Source organism: Lissotriton vulgaris, unplaced genomic scaffold (assembly GCF_964263255.1).
Source record: "Lissotriton vulgaris unplaced genomic scaffold, aLisVul1.2 SCAFFOLD_661, whole genome shotgun sequence".
Classification (NCBI taxonomy): domain Eukaryota; kingdom Metazoa; phylum Chordata; class Amphibia; order Caudata; family Salamandridae; genus Lissotriton; species Lissotriton vulgaris.
In genome coordinates this window covers 248759-270888 of record NW_028249328.1, presented here as the reverse complement: position 1 = coordinate 270888, position 22130 = coordinate 248759, and the positions used below count along the sequence as shown (strand labels likewise).

The following is a 22130-nucleotide window of genomic DNA, read 5'->3' as shown; positions in this document are numbered from 1 at the left end:
CTACCCAAAGATATTAACCCAGGTGGTTACCATGGTGAGAAAATCGACATTGTGGGTTATATGTTTGGTGACATTCATTTTCAGGGTAGGAATGTAGAAGGTAAAATTTACATAGCGCATAGTAGACCACCGATATTGAGATGGTGGCATCAATATGATTTGCATATTATCTTAATCCCAGGGCTAGTCAACAAGTTATGGTTGTTGAGGAAATGAATAAAGAAATGATAGTTAACAGTATGAATAGTTTGTTTGCAGAAAAGATTGGCGAATTGAAGGGATATGTACACAAAATCATTCTGAAATCAGATGTAGTACAGATACAACAAAGTTAGGAAGGTACCTATCATAGCTAGACAGGAAGTTAGACACATGCTTGGTGGGATGGTTGAGCAAGGAATCCTAAAACCAATTGAAACTTCTAGCTAGATTTCTCCGGTGGTGATCACGAGCAAACCAGACTGTAATTTTAAAATCTGTGTGAACTTACGCTCTTTAAATCAAAACATTGTGGTGGATAATTTTCCTTTACCGAATATAAATGAGTTGATTTTGTTACTTAAAGGTGGTAAGTTTTTTTCAAAACTAGACTTACGCAGTGCGTATCATCAGATCAGATTGCACAATGACTCTAAAAAGCTTACTGCATTTATCACGTCTGAGGGAATATTCCAATTCACAAGGATGCCTTTTGGGCTGGCATCGGCGGCTGGAGTTTTCCAAAGGATGCCATCATCCGGTGTTGCAGGAGATAGAAACGTGGTTTATTTCCAAGACGACGTGCTAGTATTTGGAGACACAAGAGAGCGCCATGATTTCGTATTGAAGGATGTTTTGAAAAAATGGAGAATGCTGGCCTTACACTTAAGAGGGAAAAATGTACGTTTGCTGTTGAGGAGGTGGAATATTTAGGTTACACCTTGTCTGCCAATGGTGTTAAGCCGAAAAGGGATCTGTTAGAGGCAATACAGAAGGCTTCAGCACCGAACGATAAGGACCAACTGAGATCTTTTCTGGGTCTCAAAGTTTTTATGCTAAATTCGTTCAGAATTTTGCAGAAAAGACGGAGAATATCAGAGGGCTTCTCAGAAAAGGCCATACGTTTGTGTGGACAAAGGAGCAACAGTGTACCTTTGATCAAATTAAGAGAGAAATATGTGAGCGAATATTTTAACACCATTTGATACAAAGCTGAGATCAATTATCACTGTTGACGCCAGTGCGGTAGGGATTGGAGCTGCATTAGCACAAGTACATGATGGTGTAGTGAAGACGGTGGTCTTCGCCTCAAGATCACTGATAATTTCTGAAAGGAATTATTCAGTGATAGAGAGGGAGGCATTGGCAGCGGCATGGGGAATAGAGTATTTTAGGATATATTTATGGGGTTTCAATTTTACTTTGCAAACTGACCATAAGCCGCTTATCAAAATATTGAGTCCTGGTGGTACACACAAGACTTCTACGCGCCTAGCTAGATAGGCTTCACGTCTTCAGGAGTATATGTACAGGGTGGAGTATTTAGCTGGTTGGAGGAATTGTCAAGCTGATGGATTATCTAGATTACCTTTACCATGGAAAGATGTTGACAAGTTGAATGTCGAATTGTTTCAAAGTGAAGGGGCTGTCGCTTTTGTCGAAGATGTCTTGGAGTTGTGTGGAGGAGGGATAAGAAAGGACCAGTGGAGAATAAGTAGGGATAAGGATGAGACCTTGGGATTAGTGAAGGGTTTGGTGGTTAAAGGGGTGAGAAGGGAAAGTAACATTCCCGTTGCTGTTAGACCGTTCGTTAAAGTTTTGGACGACTTGTCCATTATAGATGATGATATCTATATAGTGATGAAGGGTGACAAGATAATTCCACCGCAGGGAATTAGGTCTGATTTATTTAAATTGGCACATGAGGGTCACTTGGGGCAATCCTTAACTAAAAAAAGGGTAAAAGAACACTTTTGGTGGCCTGCTATCGATCAGAAAGTGGCAGAGTGGGTGGAGAGATGTGTTGTGTGTGTGGAAAGTAAAAAGAGGTTAAAAGTGGGAAGTCAATCGGAAATGGGGAAGATGTAGGATCCAGGGTTACCATGGCACATAGTGTGCTACGATTTCATTGGTCCCCTTTCAGGTTTGGGGGGGGAGTGGCCGGGGGAGGGGGGGGGGATTGAGATTTGCGGTAGTCATGGTTGATGTCATGTCTAAATAGTTGGTGGTGAAGTTTGTAAGGGAAATCACCACTAGGTCTACCCTAAACATACTGTCTGAAGTCTTTGGCGAAGAAGGATTTCCCACACGGCTGATCACGGACAACGGTACACAATTCGTTTCACATGAGATTACTGAATTTCTGAAATCATGTGGAATTGTTCATTCAAGGACATCTTTGTACAACCCACAAGGGATTGGTGTTGTGGAAAGGGCCAACCGCATGATAAAAGGAACAATTCAAAAGGCATTAGCGAGTAGATGTGTAGATGTGATGTAAGGAAAATGGTGAAGGACTTAGTATGGGCGTACAGGACAACTGAAAACACTGTTACAGGGAGGATTCCATTTGTGTGCATGAGAGGACGCTCCATTAGTACAAAATTGTATCCTGATTGGTTGAAGGACTGTCTTGATTTGGATAATGTTTCGAGTAAAAGAGCGGAAGACAGTAAGATGATTTATATCAGGTATTTCACCGAATGATTGGGCAAAAGTGAAGCCGGGAAGACTTAGTCAGGGATTTACCAAATTACGTGGGCGCTACAAGGTGAAAAATGTATACAAAAGGCATGTGACTCTTTACAATGGGGAAAATTGGAATTTGAGGAGAGTTGCACTGTATGAGAGTGGGAATTCAAAAGATACAATGGTAAGTGACTTGGATAATAAGGGTTTGAATCCACATTTATTTATGGAAGATTCTGGAGTCAGCAATAACATTACTGATGCCATCCAATCTAGTTGTGGTGACAACCTTTTGAATTCTGGTAGGGCTCAAAGATTAAGAGTTCCACCTAGGTACTTGGAGGATTATGTTTGTGGGGATTCTTGCTCTCCATTATTTTATTGTTTTTCTGTTTCTGTTTTGTTTGTTATTTTTACTTTAGTGATAAAAAAGAAAGATGTGTTATATTCTTGAATAACATTTAAGAATATATTATTGTAAATATGTTTTGCCACTCTCAGTATATTGCAATATGTGTCTTTAAGTTTATTGCATTCTTTAAAGTTCTTTGCTGATGCATTCTATGACATCTATGGATTCCATTTATGAAATGTGAAGGGATCAGATGTGAACTGCCGGCAGCATACGAGCGGGTTCATCTTTATGCTCTTTTAATAAATGTAACTTGCTTAGTACTTCTAATGAATTTGTGATCATTTAGATTACTACAGGTGGCCCAAGTTTGCCCTGGTCACGGGGGATCAGCATCTTCAGCATCCTGTATCCCTTGCATCAGGACCACTCCATTGATGTGTTTGGCATCCGCCAATAGAGCCCAAACTGGACTGGAGGCTGCTCTGAATGCACCGTACCTGTCCTGCCAAGCCTCGTTGCCCCTTGTGACATGCTTCCTGCCGGAGGTGGACGCTAAAAGCAGGCCAGAGTAACTGACCACAACTTTACAAAAGCTTTCAAACATTTTCCAAGTAACAGCTAACTGCTGTAGTTGCCAATGCGGTTTGTGATTTGACTAAAAGCAGCAATTTATTATTTGCTTAATAATTTACACCTCGGATTTTGTTCATATTAGCGTCTAGAAATCCATAAAAATAAGATCTATCTTTATAAACTGGTGTCCGGTTTCCTTTGTTTCGCGTTCTTCTTGTTCAACTGTGTTGGTACTTCTAACTGCTTTGCACTTGCTTCATTGCCAAAGCCGGACAACTCGAAGTCACTGCTACTCAGGGAAGAGTTTAAATCTTCCAGAGGAACCTGAATGGACCCAAGACAGGTTTGCGAGTTTATTACACAGTGAGGTTGCAGAACCATACCACATAAAAAACCACTCTCCTCACAGTTTTCCATTGGTATGTCAACTTTACCATTCTAGATGGATGGACCCAAAATTTAAGTGGAAGTAATGCAAATTTTAATTGCTCGTAATGTAAGCACTGCTTGGTGAACATGCAACAAATGTGGCAGGAAGTTAGGAAGAAACACTCAGTGCTTGTATTTCAGCTTTTGTGCAGCTACTTTGGCATACCTTTCTGAATCTGCATAGAATTTGGTTGAGATTTAGCATGTTTAGCCTACTCTTTGTTTAATCAATTTCATGCAGTCCATCAAAAGAGTGGAGGCGTTGGGCAGCAGATTTATAGGGGTGGAGTCAAAGAAGTGTTTACCTATTAACAAATCTGATACAGTTTTCTTATTCTGCACAAAATTTGGTAGACCTGTAAAGGGTGTCGTTTTTGGTGGGTATGCCAAATATTAACCTGATTGGTCAAGAGGGATGGGCAAAGATAAACATATTTACAGTCAGTAAGGTAGAGACTGTCTAACCGCAGATTCCCTACGTTTTATATATTTCCACAGCGTCTGACTGGAATCAAAAAAATTTCTGCAGTATCTTTGCGCGGCGCTCAGTGCTGTCGTGTGGCTCCTTACAGTCCCACTACGAAAGGGACGTGCGGAGCCTGTAGACAACACCCCTGCAAACAGACATCAGTTACTTTCAAGGCTGTCCACGCATCCAAACACAGAATCCCAAGTGCAAATTGGTTGTGACCAATGTGCAGGTTCCCACAATTGGGATCTTATTGATGGATCAAGTCCAATCACAGAACGGGGAGGATGGGAGGGTCAGTAAGGAACTTGCAGCTAGACAGAGTTTCTATTAGAAGAACAAAAGTCTCACCTTTAGTAATTCTCCTTCTGGTAGAGACTTGTACCTGCAGATTCATTATCCTCATTTGAATAGATACCAAATCAGTACCTATTTGGCGACGGATCGGTGAATAGACTCACCAGAAAGCTAGAAGGAGTGGGCGAAAAGCCCTTCTCAACCAACCTGGTTGTCCGGACAATAGTTCTTTGTGAGCATGTGGATCAGCACAACCTTAGCTGCTGGCGTATGTCCCGGTTTGTAACCTCACGTGCTAACACACTGGTATCAGCTTTGGCCCTGGTAGAATGAGGATGCAGTTCTTCCAGAGCCTGCTTTTTGGCCAGAGTGCAGCAGATCTTAATGCAGAATATGATCCGGAGGGAGAGGGTCCTTTCCTGCACTGCGTTGCCTTTTGTGCTCCAGTGAACCCAACAGAGAGCTGATCCCCCACTCCGTGTTCTTTGGTACGATCGATGTAAAAGAGTAGAGCTCTTTAGGGATTTAAGCAATAGAGTCCCTCTTCCTCCTTGGAGGAGTGAGGTGGAACTTGGAACGCCAGCAGGGTGATGGTTTGACTGACGTGGAACAGTAGAACAACCTTTGGTAGAAATGATGGTCGGGATCTGGCAATTGTTAGACGGTTAAAAGAGCTGAAAGATAAACCTTAACTGTGCATAAAGCAAAGCCATGCCGTGCAAGAGAAAAACCGAACAGAACGTCATAACTTGTCCGGGTGGGGGTTAATCTGGCGTGTGCCGAACCAAACCACAAACTTGTTTCAATGCCAGGTGTACACAGTTTTTGGGGAAGGTCGCCTGACTGGCAAAAAGACAACCACCTCTGGAGTAAGGTTGTAGGGGTTTAGCTGTCGCTGTTCAATCTCCAAGCATGAGGGTGGAGACTGTAGAACAGGATGCAGAACCATGCCCTATTGCTGGCACACTAGGTCCTCTCAGAGGGGCAGCCTTATCCGTGTACATCTGCTCAAACAAAGGAGTCCTGTATATCCAATCCGGAGCAATTAGGAAGACTTGGGCCTGGTCTGTCCAGATCTTCAGGAGAACTCTGGGTAGGAGCGATATCGCAAAAACGCATACAGGAGTCTAGCGTTCCACTTGAGGGGAACTCATCTCCGAGCAAGTGATGCCTTGGGAATGACATGATGTATTCTCAGCAGTGGCGAACAGATCCGGCCTAGTTTCTTCCCATGAGCCAAAGTGGCCTTTTGCTCCCTTTGTGTGTATTATGGCCACTCGTGATTGGTTAGGTGCCGACAGCAGAGTTAGTCTACCCTGCCCTTCAAAGAGTCTGCCAAGTGGTTAGCAACTTGGAAAGTCAGTAGGTGGGACAGCAATTTCCATAGGTACTGGGAACTCACCCCTACCTGTTTGTTACAATACCACATGGCAGTGGTGTTGTCTGTCAAAACCTAAATTAGCCTCCCCTTGACGTATGGAATACCGGCTTAACACGCCATACGGATGGCCCTCAGCTCCAGAAGGTTGATGTGGAGCCAGTAATTCCGCCGGAGTACAGAGGCCTCTGATTTTCAACTCTCCTAGATGGCCACCCCAAACCAGAAGTAATGTATCTATCACCACTATCAGTTCTGGGTGGGGTAGACAGAGGGGTCTTCCGTAGACCCAATCATAGTCCTGCAACTACTATTGCAGGTCTTTCACACTCCTTTAAAATCGGAATGTGCATGCAGACGTCCCGTTAATGTTATGCTCACTGGGACTGAAGATCCCACTGCAGAACCTTCATATGCCACCTGGCATGCTTGACCAAGAAGATACAGGAGGCCATCAGTCCCCACATCCTCAGAGTCAACCTCACTAAAATAGAAGATAGAGGCTGAAAGATCGGGCTTATAGCCTGAATGCCCCAGAGGAAAGGCAAATAGCGAGCAATGTCCAGAATGACTGCGACGAAAGGCTCCATGAACGAATGAATGGCGTTTATAAATCACAAACAATCTCCCCAACTGGTATCTCGGCGCTACCATCTGAGAACAGAGAATACTTGTCTGCCCACCTCTAAAGGAAAAGAAGAGAGAAAAAGGACAAAGACACGGTTTTAGAAACTTTGTAAAAACCTGAAGGTTGAGAGCTAATTTGACAGTAAGCAGGAGATCAAAGATAGCTCTATCTTCTCTGGTTTGTAACCTGAACTTTGTGATCCTTAGCAATCTATTCTTGGTGGCTCTTCACTCTCTAAGAGGGGCATAACACACAAAGCGGGCCCCCTTTGATGAACTGCCTTATAATGTAATGTAAAGTACAGTATAATTATAAAGCGCACTGCAACCCATCGGGCATCCACAATAGTTAAGAGTCTAAATAAAATCAGCTTTTCAACAGGAAGAAAACGAAGCTGCCGAAGACCGTCAGTTTAGAGTCAATCTGACTGACGCATTTTGAACTGCCTGCATCTTCTTTGTTAGATATTTGGGCAACCACAAATATAGACTATTACAATAGTCCAGTCTTAAGGTGACCGAAGAGTGAGTAATAGTCTCTCTAGCTGAGAGGGGAAGAAAATCTTTAAACTTTTTGAGGGACTTGATTATAGAGAAGCAAGGCCCTGAGACGGGGTTGAACTATTGGCAAAAAGATAGATCATGGTCAAACTTAACACCCTAGTTCACTACAACCTCGGTAGGTGAAGGAGGGTTGTCAGGCCCCCCAGTACGAGGCAGAAAACTGGCTGCGAGATCCAAAACAATGAATTTCTGTTTTCTCTGCATTGCATTTTAAGAAATTAAGGTTCATTCAACTGACCACGTCGGAGAGACAAGTTTTAAAATTAAGTTCCGAAGTGGAAAAGTTCTTATCAAGAGCCGAGATCAATTGGGTATCACACGCATGAAACATAACGGAGATCCCAAAAGATTTGATAGGAGTGATTAGTGGGGAGGGTCATATATACATTAAATAAGATTAGACTTCGGGACAAGCACAGCAAAACTTCATATTTGAGCACCTATTCCTTTGATTTAAAAATGTCCAATGGTGATCACCTGCCTCTTATTTTCCAAGAAAGACTGGAGCCGCCTCCACACAGACCACCAATACCAATGTCAAGCAGCCGTTGAAGAAGGATGCTGTGATAGATTGTGTCAAAAGTTTCTGACATATCCCTTAGCACTGCACATTTACCACTGTCCATCTTTCCCACAAAATAGCAGAAATAACAAGCACATCCTACTTCGAGCACAAGCACCCTCTCGATAACCGTTTTGGCCAAAATATCTTGCACATCCTGCTGGAAAATCAAGAAATGGGTCTCAGTCAGTCGCTGGAGGTTATGGAGGGTGCAGCGGAAGATAGGGTGGTTAAGGTGTTTCTACTGCGAGTAGCCACCCGTTTGATCTTAGTCCTGCCAACGTGGGACGAATCTGTAGATTCTGCCTCCCACCGGGTGATGGTGCTCCTCTATAGGAACACAGCAGAGGTTTGACAGGTGGTGCTGGCAGACAGTGTGTGGGTGGGGGGACGGAGTGGGTTGATGATCTTGGCCACTGGGGCAGTGGGCACCATGGCCTCGACCACGCAATTGCTGGGTTCCTTGTTGAGGCTGGAGATATGGTACAGCTCTACTAAATCTTCCAGTACAGTAGCCCTTCACCCCAAATATGCGAATCAATTCGCAGGGCATGTCCATCAGGGAGGACTGGACTTCACCTGAGAACCCAGTCAATCGCCTATTGATGAAAGGCAACACTAGTGGCTATGACATCACTACTATCGTGAATCGCCTGAGCAAGGACTGGTAGGAGATCCACAGACACACCTCGGAGGAATCGTGCCACGGTGTCCCAAAGGGCATGGGAGCAGCATCCCACCAGGCAGCTGGTATTTAATGATCACAGTGTTAAAGGTAGATGTTTATCCTAGTTGGAGGACTTCGGTCAATACACTGATGTTGACCTCCACTATGTGGAGCCAGAGGTCAAGTACTTTGGTCGCCCCATGAATTATGGGGGGAAAGCAGATTCCTCTGTGGCTGGGCCAGGGTGTGAGAGTAAGCCCGTTTCTGGGTAGGTATCGAGACCACTAGCCTCCTGTACTTGTTATCTAAGACTGTGCCAATAAGGGAATACAATGTGTGTTTTTCCTTGCAGAGGCAGCAATTCAAGTTGGGGGTTCAACTGAAATGGACAGGGAATTTAGTACAGGTATGATTAACTCCGATTCAGAGTCAGAGCAAACTATAAGAACCACCTTCTCCTTCCACATAGATGGATCCGGCATCAGTGTCGAAGTGCCCTGGGCCAGCGTGGCTCCTGATCTCCGCAGCGGAGTGAGGACCGGAGGCAAGATGAGCTAAGATGGCCCAACTGGCGCCAAGGGCGCACATCCCCTGACAGCACTCCAGATGGAGGGTCTCTAGATGCCTTGTGACCCAAAGGTATGCCAGAGGAAGCAGATAGGGATTTCAGAAGCATGGCTGCGTAGAACTCTTCGTTCTGATATGCCATGGCTGCCGGCTCCAGTAACTGTTTGTGCCAGAAACAGGTGCGTGCATTGTTCAAAAACCAGATAGTTCAGAAGCGAACTTGAGTGTTGGAGCACCGCACCCACACCTGTTTAGGTGAACAAGAGTGAGGTAAGTGAGCATAATCCTGCTTCAATTTTTTGTGCCTCCTCTTTGATTTACCCGAGTATTTTGGACACTACAAACCCAGCCTCTAGACTCCGGCTGTCGACTCTGTCAATCTACTTTCAATGTGACCATGACCTGGAGCCGTGCTGGGGGGAGTGGTTATGCTTGGTCATATAAAGCTTCAACTCTTGGTCCGGGATGACTTTCAGGTTCATTGACGTGCAGTCGCTGCAGGCCTCGGAGTCAAGGCTCGACCCCAGACATCATAGACATACCTGGTGGGGATCCAGCAGAGACATTGCTTTCGACTGTCCCCATCTCTAAACCGCTCAGTTTTAGGGGTTACATCCTTTACAGACTGGAAAACATTTTTTGTTTAAATAAGTGTCTCTGAGCGACATTAACAGACCTTCAGATCTAAAGGTGAGGAAAGAAAGTAACTGATGTCAGCACGCAGGGGTGGGGCCTATATAGGTTCTGCACACCATTTCTGGCGATGAACCAAGTCAAGGCGGGGACGCAGAGTGCCACTCGACAGCACGACAAAGTACTGCCAAAATGTAAAGGACCCAGTCAGATGCTGAGGGAATATTCAACAGGTGAGGAATCTGCGAATAGAAGTTTCTAAGAAAAATGGGTACAGTTAAAGTGTAATTAAATAATTACTCTGTGCTGTTTGACAGATCTCTTGGAAGCTAGTAAATAAGCACACTGCCAGGAAAGCAGCCCTCGCTGGGCACGGCCAAAAGAGTTTGGGTGCAGGACCTGGAAGAAGCGCACCACTAACGAAAGTTGCACACAAAGGACAATGAAGGCATCACGTGAAAAGAGAAAAAGAACCAACACAGATCACAGAGACTAGCAGAGCAGTACAGCACAAACAGGACGGGCACATGCTCAGACCACTTATTGCAGCAAGGGTCAGAGGGACAGGAGCAGGACAGTGAGTGCAGTGTAACCGCCGTAAAACAAGCGCGCGCTCAGGACAGTAACAGTCGAGGCACAGCACAACTGGGACCAGCACTCTCAAAACACTGAATGCAGAAGATCTTTAAAGAAAGGCAGGCGGCAATGGAGAAGAGCGCAAGTAACACAGAAGCCTGCTCAGTCCAGTGAGGCAGCAGGGCAGTACAGCACAGGTAAGTCATGCATGCGCCGAGGACAGCGAGTGCAGTAGGAGACAGCAAGTAAGACAGGGAGCAGCATTACACTACAGTGCAGTAAAGGCATGCACTCAGGATAGTACAGCACAGGTAAGACATGCATGCGCCGCGGACAGCGAGTGCAGTAGGAGACAGCGAGTAAGACAGGGAGCAGCATTACACTGTCGCGCAGTAAAGGCATGCACTCAGGATAGTACAGCACAGGTAAGACATGCATGCGCCGCGGACAGCGAGTGCAGTAGGGAGACAGCAAGTAAGACAGGAAGCAGCATTACACTACAGTGCAGTAAAGGCATGCACTCAGGATAGTACAGCACAGGTAAGACATGCATGCGCTGCGGACAGCGAGTGCAGTAGGAGACAGCGAGTAAGACAGGGAGCAGCATTACACTGTCGCGCAGTAAAGGCATGCACTCAGGGCAGTTAGTGGAGCACAGCATTACAGCAATAGAACAGTACATTTCCAATTAATTTTCAACCCCATGCACAGAGTTGCACACACCATTATAAAGCCATCGCTGAAGCCTCCTATGCCACCACACTTACCTCTTGTGCATAGGCCTTCCCTATCCCGTCTGTAGCTCCAGTGACAACTGCAGGGGAAGAAGACAAAAGAGTTTCAGTTTATCTATTTCACCTTGTGATCATCGAAAGCCCATCAGACAGACACTAAGCATCACACAACTTAACTGCAGGTTTCTTCAGATCGTGTTCTGATTTGCTGAGCTATGAGAGCACCACAACATGGGTTGCAGCACTGGTTAGGTATCGCCTACGTAGCGTGCATGCGCTGCATAGGAAGGAGACCTTTAGCAATTGATTTGTCTTTTCAGCCAAAAACGTGCATGCCTTGCATTGCCTTCAATGGCAACGCGTGCACGTTTGGCGATTCCCTTGCGGGAACGAGCTCTGACAAATGGTTACTGCTCGCTCCCGCGAGGGAAACCGGCACAGGCCCCTCCGCTCTCCCTGCTGCCACACGAGGCACGTGCGCGCTTGTTTTAACATAGCAACAGACTGTGATTAATGTGTAATATTTGTTAAATATACACACAATAATAGCTACGGTTTTCTAAGGAACCTGTTGATGCCCAGTGATGAAGTTGCCGAATACTAAGGCTGCCCTATCTTGACTGCTCCTCATGTGTCTTGTTCAACCAGCCTACACTGTCTCTTTTGCTGACCTCGGCAGATTCTTTATCATTCCTTTTCTCTCTCCCTTTGGCTACACTTTCTAGAACTCTGCGCAGCCAGAGTATGAAGTACACGCTGCATGTACACAGGTCTTGAAAGTGGGGGAAGCAAATGTAGCCGAAATCTGTGTTTGAACCTCTGATCAACGTAAAACCTGTTTGACCAAGGTGAGAACGGAGTCAAAGGTCTGACCTCTGACCTCCACCCTCGCATTCCCCGCACCACCCTCGTTTCCACTTCTGCCTGTGACTGCGGGAATTTCCACAACTCTGAGTCCAGTGTGACCACTGCACCTAGGCCTGCTCAGCTGTCAACAAGCCTTCAGCCATCTTGCATGTATGTCTACATCATGGGTACTCGCAAACTTTCTCTGGGGGGCCCCGACTGACCCCGTGCCCCGACTGACCCCGTGCCCCGACTGACCCCGCGCCCCCACTGACCCCATCCTCACCAATGCGTCCCTCGGCCTCAAACAACACTGTTAATATGGCCCCCGGGAGAGATTTCTTTCACACCTGAATGGGTCAGATCTGCAGTAGACAATGCTGTCTCCACCTCCTGCCGGGCAGCTGCACCAGATAGGACAGAACTGGTTTTGGCTGAACAAAGAGCTTCTCTTCCAACAGAAAAAATTATTTTGTGGTATAAAAAGTGGGGCCCAGACCCCTGAACTTTAGACTACTTCTGGAATCAAGAGGAACCTTTGCCAAGGAGGAGAGCTGGAGAAACTGAGGAGATGTACTGCCCCTTTGCTGTGTTTCAGGGGTTGACCTACAGTAGCTGATTCTGCCAAGGATAGGACAAGGACTTAGTTGCGTGTTGTGTCCCCCCTACTGGAGGAAGATCTTCAAGGGCGAGAGTAGAGCTTTCCTCCTGTACTGAAGTTTCAGGGACACAAAGACTTCACCTCCAGCGCCCCTGAACTTCCTTGCTGGGAGTTCTGGTCTGCCAAGAGGTGCCTGTGACTGTGTTGGGCCTCTGGAGGTTGTGCCAGTAGTTAGGAGCTTCAAAAGCAACACAACTACTAATAAAAATTGACGCATTGCTCTTCTTGTAGCCGTTTTCCCGATGCAACACCACTGTGCGAGAAGAATCTCCTTGCATTGCCGCGCCCGAACCCAATGCGCCTGTCACCGACGCATCAAAGGTTCACGGCTGAAGAAAGTGCCGCAGCGCCGCTCAATACCACTGCATCGATCACCGCGCCATCCCGGATTTCCATGCATCGTACCTGTGCGGTAAATTTTCCCAATGCATCCCCCAGGAAACAGAATCATCTTGGAGTGGACGCATCACTTCCCCCTACAGACCGGACACAACTCATCACTTCTCCTGCGTGCAGCAGAACTGTTGCATCGCCTCCTCATTGTGTCAGGAGCTGACGCATCTGTGTTTGACGCTTCCCATCTCTGCGGCAGTTTGCCCTTGTGAATTTTGTCGCAACTACTGGTACTTTGAGAGAAATCACTCATCCATACTTTTCTATGGACCCAGTTGCTTAAAACTTTTTTTAAGTCCTATTCTTATTACATGTATGTTGGATTTTTGGTCTTGTTGAGATCAGATAAAGATACCTTTTTTTCCTAAACTGGTGTGGTGTCCATTTGTGGTGTGTATTTTGAGTACAAATACTTTACATTATCAGTGTACCACCGGTGGATATGCTTACAGATCTGCACATTTATAGGTCAGTAATTTTGTAAAAGTGCAACACATTTCACAACTTGTCAATTCATAAGGGTGCTCCCATAGTGCTACCATACCAATCCACCTAGGGTATAAGTCCACTAGATCTACAGCCGCAGTCTAGACCAAAATTTCCAATATATGCACCAAAGCACACCAAAGAACTGTCACTTTTATCCTCATTTGGTAGTAAATTGAAAAAAAGACAGCCAATCACACAGGTCCCATTGGCGATTCTGCAATAAGTAATCCAAAGCAGTCAGCGTATCAGGTCATTTTGATTTATTCCATTAAAGACAAAAATACGGCAGCCGACGCGCGTTTCGTCTTCCTGGACTTTTTCAAGGCTTCTGTCAAGACTGTAAAAAATATGTTTCAATTTCAAGAACAAGTGTTTCGAGTGTAAAAGTTTCACTCTAACTCAACTTGTTGTTTACTCATGTTCGATCGGCAGAATGTGAGCTTATTGAGCCGCAGTTGAGTACGTGGCAGCAGGTTTGTCAATAACTGTCCTTATAATTCAAAACACTCTCGTAAGCACCATCCAAATGGCTCAATCCGATTTGTACACCGCCAGACCCTGATAAGTCAGCGTAGGCATCAGATACCAGGTTCAGAGCTTCTCTCTCATTGTTGCGGATTTTTTCGTATGCATAGTTTGGATTATTTATTGAAGAATCGCCAATGGAACCTCTGTGATTGGCTGTGTCTTTTTCAATTTACTACCAAATGAGGATAAAAGTGACAGTTCTTTGGTGCATATGTTACAAATAGTTTACACATTGCCTTTGAGATAAGTCTGTCTGCTTGTGCCAAGCTACCCAGGGGGTGAGCAGTTGTTATCTAAAGTGTGTATCCCCTTATCCTGACTAGAAGCAAGTGTCCCTATTTGGACAAAGGTACCTACCTCTGCCAACTAGAGACCTCATTTTCTAACACCAATTAATAAGTGTTACAGAAGAAAACACTGTTTGCGGAGTAGACAAAGATTACATGGCAGCATCCTGTAATAGATTAGCCCATCAAAGGAGTGACAGCGAACCGGTAGTAACAACTAGTGAAACATAGGTATTGAGAGAGTTGATTAACGTAATATGGGTGGTTTAACAAAGGTACCCATGGATTAAGACCGAGAGCTCCGTTGGATGGAATACACTCTTTCAACCACAGCAAGGTAAAGAAACCTATTTCTTGCCCTGATGAATGCACCTGGCCAACTTAGTTTCATTGTAAGCTGAAACATCACCTTTACAAATGGAGTTCCTTCCACTGATTTTGTAATGCTGTGTGAGGCCAACATCAGTATAGTTGAAAGATTGCACTGAACAGGTGTTCTGTGCATGTGTGTCAGAAGGACTAACAGAGGTGTAGGGTTACTAACATGAGGTAGGGTTCAAAAAGTGGACAGCCGGCCCAAGAGGAGGCAGTGGAGGCAAGAGGACAAAGGAAAGTATGTAGGAACGGCCTTCCATATGGTCGTGGACTGTTCATGTGTGTGGGAAGCTCACCTATGAAAGGAGGTAGCTGTACAGATAAACACCCCCTTCCAAAAAAAACCAAGCCAGGTCAGTAACTGGTGGTCGGGACTGAGAAGACAAAAGGACCTTCAGAGAAATATCTTCCGGGTGCAGATCTGCGAGAGCGCATCCTTCAACCACCTGAATAGTAGCCATGTCAAGGTTCAGAGAGACGTGGCGGCCAACTAATGTTGGACAAGAACGTCTGCATCATCGTTCTCCTTTCCACCAGGTTGTTGGCCAATCAGAATTCACCAGTGTTTAGAGAGATACAATGTAAATATAAACTGTGAATATTCAAGAGTCTGACGTTGTTGGATGAGGGTTCACCGATCTGGCCTCAACCATCTCTAGCCGCCCGTTAGCGAATTAATATGGTTTAATACTGAGCTGAGGACACCGCTTGTGGGGCGCGGATAAATCCACAGATCCAACCGTTTCAAGAGTGGCCAACAAGGAGGATGGGGTAGAACTAGTGAAACAACTGGAAAATGTATAAAAAAAGAAATACACAAAGGTCCAGAGAAGGACTGGGTTAGGGTGGGCAGCGCCCAGCTCCCAGGCCCAGAAAACTTTGAGGGAAAAAGTGTGTGCCAGGACAGATGAGAAAGGGATTCAAGAGACCTGCAAGTACCAAGCAGAAGAAAGCCAGATAAAGACATGGCCTTTCAATCAATACAATTGCTCTTTACCGTTAGGGTATCCATAGCGCCGAGACACCTTCGGGTATTTGTGCGCTCAATAAATGTTTTAAACAAATAAATAAAGCGGGCCAGACCTCTGCAGGCAACCCTTGCTGCAGGATGGATGGAGGGAGATGACCCCAGAGCTTCTGAGCCCCCGCGGCCGGAGCAGCAGCTAAGAATACTCCTTCACTTCGCCCTCGACTCGCAGGGAACAGCTATTTTTAGCCAGACCCAATCAACCTTATCACAAGGAGGCATCAAAGACGAGCGAGTCAGAGCGGCAGCCGGGCGCTATTTTTAGCCCCTCTTGTCTATTTCTTGCCATCAGGGCTGCGGCGTGTGCCCGGTGCCCCCGGGCGCTGGGCTATTCTGGGCTGCTCCTGCCAGTGACCCCCCCGCCGTACACCTGAGCGCCCCCGACGCTCGATGGATTAAAGATTAATGGTGCCAGGCGGCCGTGGCAGCTGCCTCTCGCGTGGGAAGCGGGGGCGAGGGTAACACGGAGTGACAGAGACCTGCATCCGAGGGCCCCCGGGACCCGGTGCACGGGAAGAAAGGGCTATTTCTGGCCCCTTTGTTGCTAAGAATAGTAGCCCCGATGGATTCGACAAACAGGGATCGAAGCCGGATTTAGAGCCGCTGATGCAGCTCGTGTCTGTGGAAGAACAAAGCGCCTGAGCGTGCGGACGGCTTCAACCTGCTGCATGCATGTGACAGCAAAGCTTCCTGCCCAGGATAGAGGCGCTGCGGGGGCGACTGTCCCACTCAAGGGACCGAGAAGGGGCTTTAGAGGCTGAAAGAGTGGGCGGCAGCCCCCACAAGAGGCCATGGGTCCCGGGGCACCACCCCGCTCCGGCCAAGGTCAGAGCTGCCAGCAAACCCGGCGAGTGGGTCGAGGCCAGCAAGGAAGGGGGGGCGAGGAGGGGGGCGATAGGCCTGCAGCAAGGGAGACAGGTCTGCAGCTAAGGGGACGGGCCTGCAGCGCGGGGGGACAGGCCGGCAGCGAGGGGGGACAGGCCTGCAGCGCGGCAGCGTGAGGGGACAGGCCTGCAGCGAGGGGGGGACAGGCTGGCAGCGAGGGGGGACAGGCCGGCAGCGCGAGGGGGGACAGGCCGGCAGCGCGAGGGGACAGGCCTGCAGCGCGAGGGGGGACAGGCCTGCAGCCGAAGGGGGTACAGGCCTGCAGCGAAGGGGGTACAGGCCTGCAGGGAAGGGGGTACAGGCCTGTAGCGGGGGGGTGGACAGGCCGGCAGCGAGGGGGGATAGGCCGGCAGCGAGGGAGGGACAGGCCTGCAGCGAGGGGGGGGGACAGGCCGGCAGCGAGGGGGGGGGGGACAGGCCGGCAGCGAGGGGGGGGGGGACAGGCCGGCAGCGAGGGGGGGGGGGGGGACCAGGCCGGCAGCGAGGGGGGACCAGGCCGGCAGCGAGGGGGGGACAGGCCTGCAGCGAGGGGGGGACAGGCCGGCAGCGAGGGGGGGACAGGCCGGCAGCGAGGGGGGGGACAGGCCTGCAGCGAGGGGGGGGACAGGCCTGCAGCGAGGGGGGGACAGGCCTGCAGCGAGGGGGGACAGGGGGGGACAGGCCGGCAGCGAGGGGGGACAGGCCGGCAGCGAGGGGGGACAGGCCGGCAGCGAGGGGGGGGGACAGGCCGGCAGCGAGGGGGGGGACAGGCCGGCAGCGAGGGGGGGGGACAGGCCGGCAGCGAGGGGGGGGGACAGGCCGGCAGCGAGGGGGACCAGTGCACAGAGCAGACACCGGAGCACAGAACAGACACTCCGGCCAGAACGGTGCGTACCCTGGGGGTACAATTGGAGGGTAATCTCCAGATGGAATCCCAAGTCAACAAAATGAATAACGTCATTTTGTTGACTTTGTGTTTTTGCGAATTCTACGCCAGATCCTCCCGCTCCTGCCTAATGACAGAGTGTCATTCTTAGTAGACTGGACTACTGTAATGCTCTGTACTTGGGAGCCCCGCAGTACATCGTACAGATATTACAGAGAGTCCAGTCTATGGCAGCTAAACTGGCCCTGAAGAGGCAACGGAGGACCTCAACGACTGCAGCTTTGAGAGATTTACATTGGCTGCGCATTAAGGAGAGGATTCGCTTTAACTCCTTGTGCATCGTTTACAATGCGATGCACAACATGGGCCCTATCCCTTTACGGGAAAGATTTTCTTGGTACAATCCGGAAAGGCAGCTATGCTCTTCCAATAAAAACCTGGTAAAGACCATCGGCTTTAAGTGAGCTAGGACGGGGGGGGGGGCAGAGCCTTTGGAGTGGTGGCGTCGCAACTCTGGAATGAGCTACCCCAGCCTAATAGACAGTCCTACACACTATTTGGCTTTAGAAAGCTGGTGAAAACATGGTTGTTCCCGAGGGGCGACATCTAGTTCTCCCGTTGTAATGGTAGGCCAGCTCAGCCGCAATATCTTCTGATGTTTCAAGCACCAGGGTACCCGTGGGGTGACAGTCTGCGCTATATAAATGCACAATACCATACAATACAATACACCGGAGTAGAGAAAGAGGGCGGGAGCTGACAACGAGTTCAAGTTATCTAGTTTCCATTTTTAAAGTCTAGGCCGAACTCGCGTCCTTGCATGAACCCAACCCAGTATCTTTATACAATACAAGTACACACTGGTTATGCGCCTTGACGCCCATCGGGCTTAGTTGCGCTATAAAAATTGATTTTCCTTTCATTTCATTTCATTTCACTGCACTATCAAGTTTAAGGGAGGGTGAGGGGGTGCTGGAGAGCACCCTGGCTGCAGATCGACCCCAAACAAGGCACAACTGGACGGTGTCTGTCCGGGACGTGAAATGTCATCAGGTACACCCGTGGTTGGGTAGTAGCACCAAGGGTAGAGGTCAGATCATACAAACTCCAATATGAGAGGGGAGACGGGTTTGAGGCCGCCCTGACCACCACTAGGTCTGCCCCAGTATATACCTCAAGTACAGAACACCCTGCAGATGCTCTGAGAATCTTAGCCCAGCCGCCCTGACCACCACCAGGTCTGCTCCAGTATATATCTCAAGTAAAAAGCACCTTGCAGATGCTCTTGCGCTCTTCGAGTTTACAGCACTCCTTACAGGACCTCTGGCATGTCTATGTAGCTGGAAGCGCAAATATTAGCGCGTAAAAAGAATGGGGTAATGAAGAATTGTAGGGCGTTGCTGAAGGGTTTAATGGCAAATTTAAGGGGATTCAGCCTTTACCAACCTGTTTGGGGTAGTGGGGGTGGATAAGCGGGGGAGACGAAGAAATGGTCCAATAAGCACCCAGTCCAAGGATGGACGTGATGTTCGACTATTTTCTGTGCACCATAAATGGGGCCACAAGGATGTCATGAGCTAAAATAGAAGACCTAAAGATGAGAACCTCAACCAGACTTTAGCACATTCTATCGGCCCAGGGCTTTGAGAAATGAAAAGGACAAAGCAACATGTTAAGTCTCTCAGTGATGGTCTGCAACGAAGACTAACCAAGTGTTACACCAAGGCCTAGGTTCAGGCACCAGTCACACTCCCGTACCATGGTCAGACCTGTTGGCGCGAAGGCTGCCGGCAAGAAGGGTCCTAAGAAAGAAAAGGGTAGTGTAAGGTAAGCATGCAGCACATTTAGGGGAAAGCGGTTACCGAACTAGGGCCATGCTACACCCATGGCATGAACTCAACATCACCATGCAATCAATTAGCACCAGAGAGAGGCAATGGAAGCACCAAGCTCTTCCAAAACAACTTCGGAAACATATATTCTGACGGACAATCGATTCACTAGGCTGGGAATCTTTTATGGCAAAAACATAACCCTATGTCCTCTGCCTAAGAATCCTGAGTGGGAGGCAGGGCTGAGGTAGAGTCCCAACCAGTGTGGTAAGACACTGGACATGCCAAAACAGGGCAAAAACAACTGGTCGCCACTGGCTTTTAATACGTAGTAAAACAAAGCAATTATTTAACAGCATCTTAGGGCCCTTGAACCCCATAGAACATGCCCATGCAACATACAAGTTAATGCAGATTATAGGCAAGTCAGATTGCTGTACAGACAGTCTATTTCAATGTAAAGTTTCATATATATCCAACAACAAAGGGCAACGAGTCAAAAGCATGCCTGTGCTGTACAATCACCAATATAAATATATGAAACACCTGTATGAGGCCGCCGACCTCACCCTGACCGAAACCCCATGCATCCGCAGAGCCAGAACGGAATGAAGAGCCTACTCTTACATCGCGGCCAAAACCGGAAAAGAAAACCCCCTCAGCAACAGACGATCCCCCACTCTGCAAGCATTCAGGAAGAACCTCAAGACCTGGCTCTTAGAATGAGACGAAGTTGCACAAAACCCTCCCCCGCCCTCTATCCCTCCAGCGCCTTGAGACCCTCACGGGTTAGTAGCACACTTCACAAATTCCTGATTGTATCGTGGCATCCACCAAACATCCTATGTTTACTATCAAAGCTTAAAAGTAGACAATTCTGGACTCCAGAAGATACTTCCGCTGCTCATCATGGGATCCGCTTACAGTAGAATGGGTGGAGTCTGCACTGGTCCCGTGCTCTCTTGCACTAGGATGCGACTCTCCACCTAAGGATGGAGTAGAAACTCCAGGCCAGCCTTCTCAAAAAACAATGATGTAGGTCACTACGGTCAGAGCCCCAATGACTGGAGACAGTCGCAGAGTTCAGATGGCCCCTCAGAGGATACTTGGTGTAACACGCGCACAGCTCTTCCTGCCAAAGGGATCACAGTGAAGAGGGTTGTCTTTTCTTTTTCAGAAGATATGCAAGCCAAATGTTTGTGCTGCAGATAGCATTGGCAAGGGCTAATGGACAAGGATTGACCAATGTCCGTTCATGGGACATTGCATTTATTTTTAGCGCCGGGTGCTTGTCCCACGCTAGAAAATCAGCGTGAACAGCACCATGCGTAGCAAAAGAGGGCCTTCTTCTTTCTGCCATTCGATTCGATTTCCTCCTCGAGAAGCAGCTTTCTCAACGCAAATGGATTGTTTCTCAACCCGAGTGGTCGAGACCATCAACGGCCGCCCACGTTGAGAAATCTCGCTGCAAGGTGGTCGAGCGTCTGACTTTATCGCACGTGCTCACCAACTTAATATTGGTGGGCGAGAAAAAAAACTCCACGAACAGAGCGGAGTTCGCCGCCGAGGCCTATTATGTTTACATTACTCTTTGGTAATTCCAAGAGAGAAGCTCAAACAAAACTATTAAACATCCTGGAGACTGGAAAGAAAGATGTGACACATTGCCCTTCAAACAAGACGTCTGAATACGTCCACAAGTGGTCGAACTTGCACATTACTGTGCTTGAAATGGCAGAAGAAAATAACTTTTAAAGGACCTTAAGGAAAACACAGGTCATTAATTCCAAAAACCCACTGTGAGACTGTGATCTCCGGTAGAGGCCAGAGATACAGAGGAACCCGCAATGTGCATCTTTGAACGGAGTACGATTCCATGTAATGTATTATCAAAGTTCACCACAGATATCCAACTCCAAGCAGCTAACGTGGGTTTAGCATTCCACTGTGTCAGTGTAACGGGGTTACGTCATGCCCCCGGTGCCAGAGATGTGCCCTTCTGTAGACTCTAGAAGCCAACAGAAGTAAAGCACGACTGGAAGGGAAGAAAAAGGTATCAGAGACCGCCACTGTAAGAAATGTGGGTTACCCAAATCTCCAAGGGGGTAGCATGGAACCAAGCATGCAGGCCAAACTACGGAGGACATGTGAAGCATTCACGCAGTACCCACAGTCAACACACCAGGCACATACGGAAAGCTCATCCGCAACCAAAACGAAATTCTTTAAATCCCCAGAAAGATCTCTCACCTCTGGCCAACCATTTTTACAGTAGTTCAAAACTCTAGAAAAGAACTAAATCTTCCAGAGAAGCTTTTCTCCAGTCCTCTTCAGAAATAAGGGAACCACAACCTTCAACTGCATCCAACATCGCCACACATTCTACATCATCCTCCTCAAAATGCTCCTCATCATCCTTATCCATCAGCATTTTGGACCGACAATCTGCACGAAAATTCTTATTTCCCTGAATATGCTTAATGTCAAAATTGAACTCCTACAGCTTGGAAACCAACCTAGTTCACCTAGCAGACATATAATTAGTATTTGAAACTCTGTTAAAAATGAAAGCAAGAGGCTTATGATCGGTCAAAATCTGAAATTTCCTTCCCCAGATATACATTTTAAATTTCTGAACTGCGCACACACAGGCTAGCATCTCCCGTTCGATCGTACTGTAATTTCTTTCAAAAGGCTTAAGTGCTGCTGAGGCGAAAGCCACAGTTTGTTCATGTCCCTTTACATTTTGACTAAGAACTGCACCTAGCCCATTCAAACTAGCATCCACAGTGATCAATGAAGGACAATCATCACGGAAAGCATGTAGCGCTTTTGCAGAAATGA

General features: G+C 47.6%; 1 protein-coding gene across 1 annotated transcript in view; it reads right to left on the bottom strand.

Moving 5' to 3' along the window:
* Positions 1–22130, bottom strand: part of HSD17B12 (hydroxysteroid 17-beta dehydrogenase 12) — a 361745-nt gene that overhangs the window by 244509 nt on the left and 95106 nt on the right. The window contains exon 2 of the mRNA XM_086950325.1: positions 11132–11178. Coding sequence (XP_086806451.1) covers positions 11132–11178 — 47 coding nt within the window. The remainder of the gene's footprint in view (positions 1–11131; positions 11179–22130) is intronic.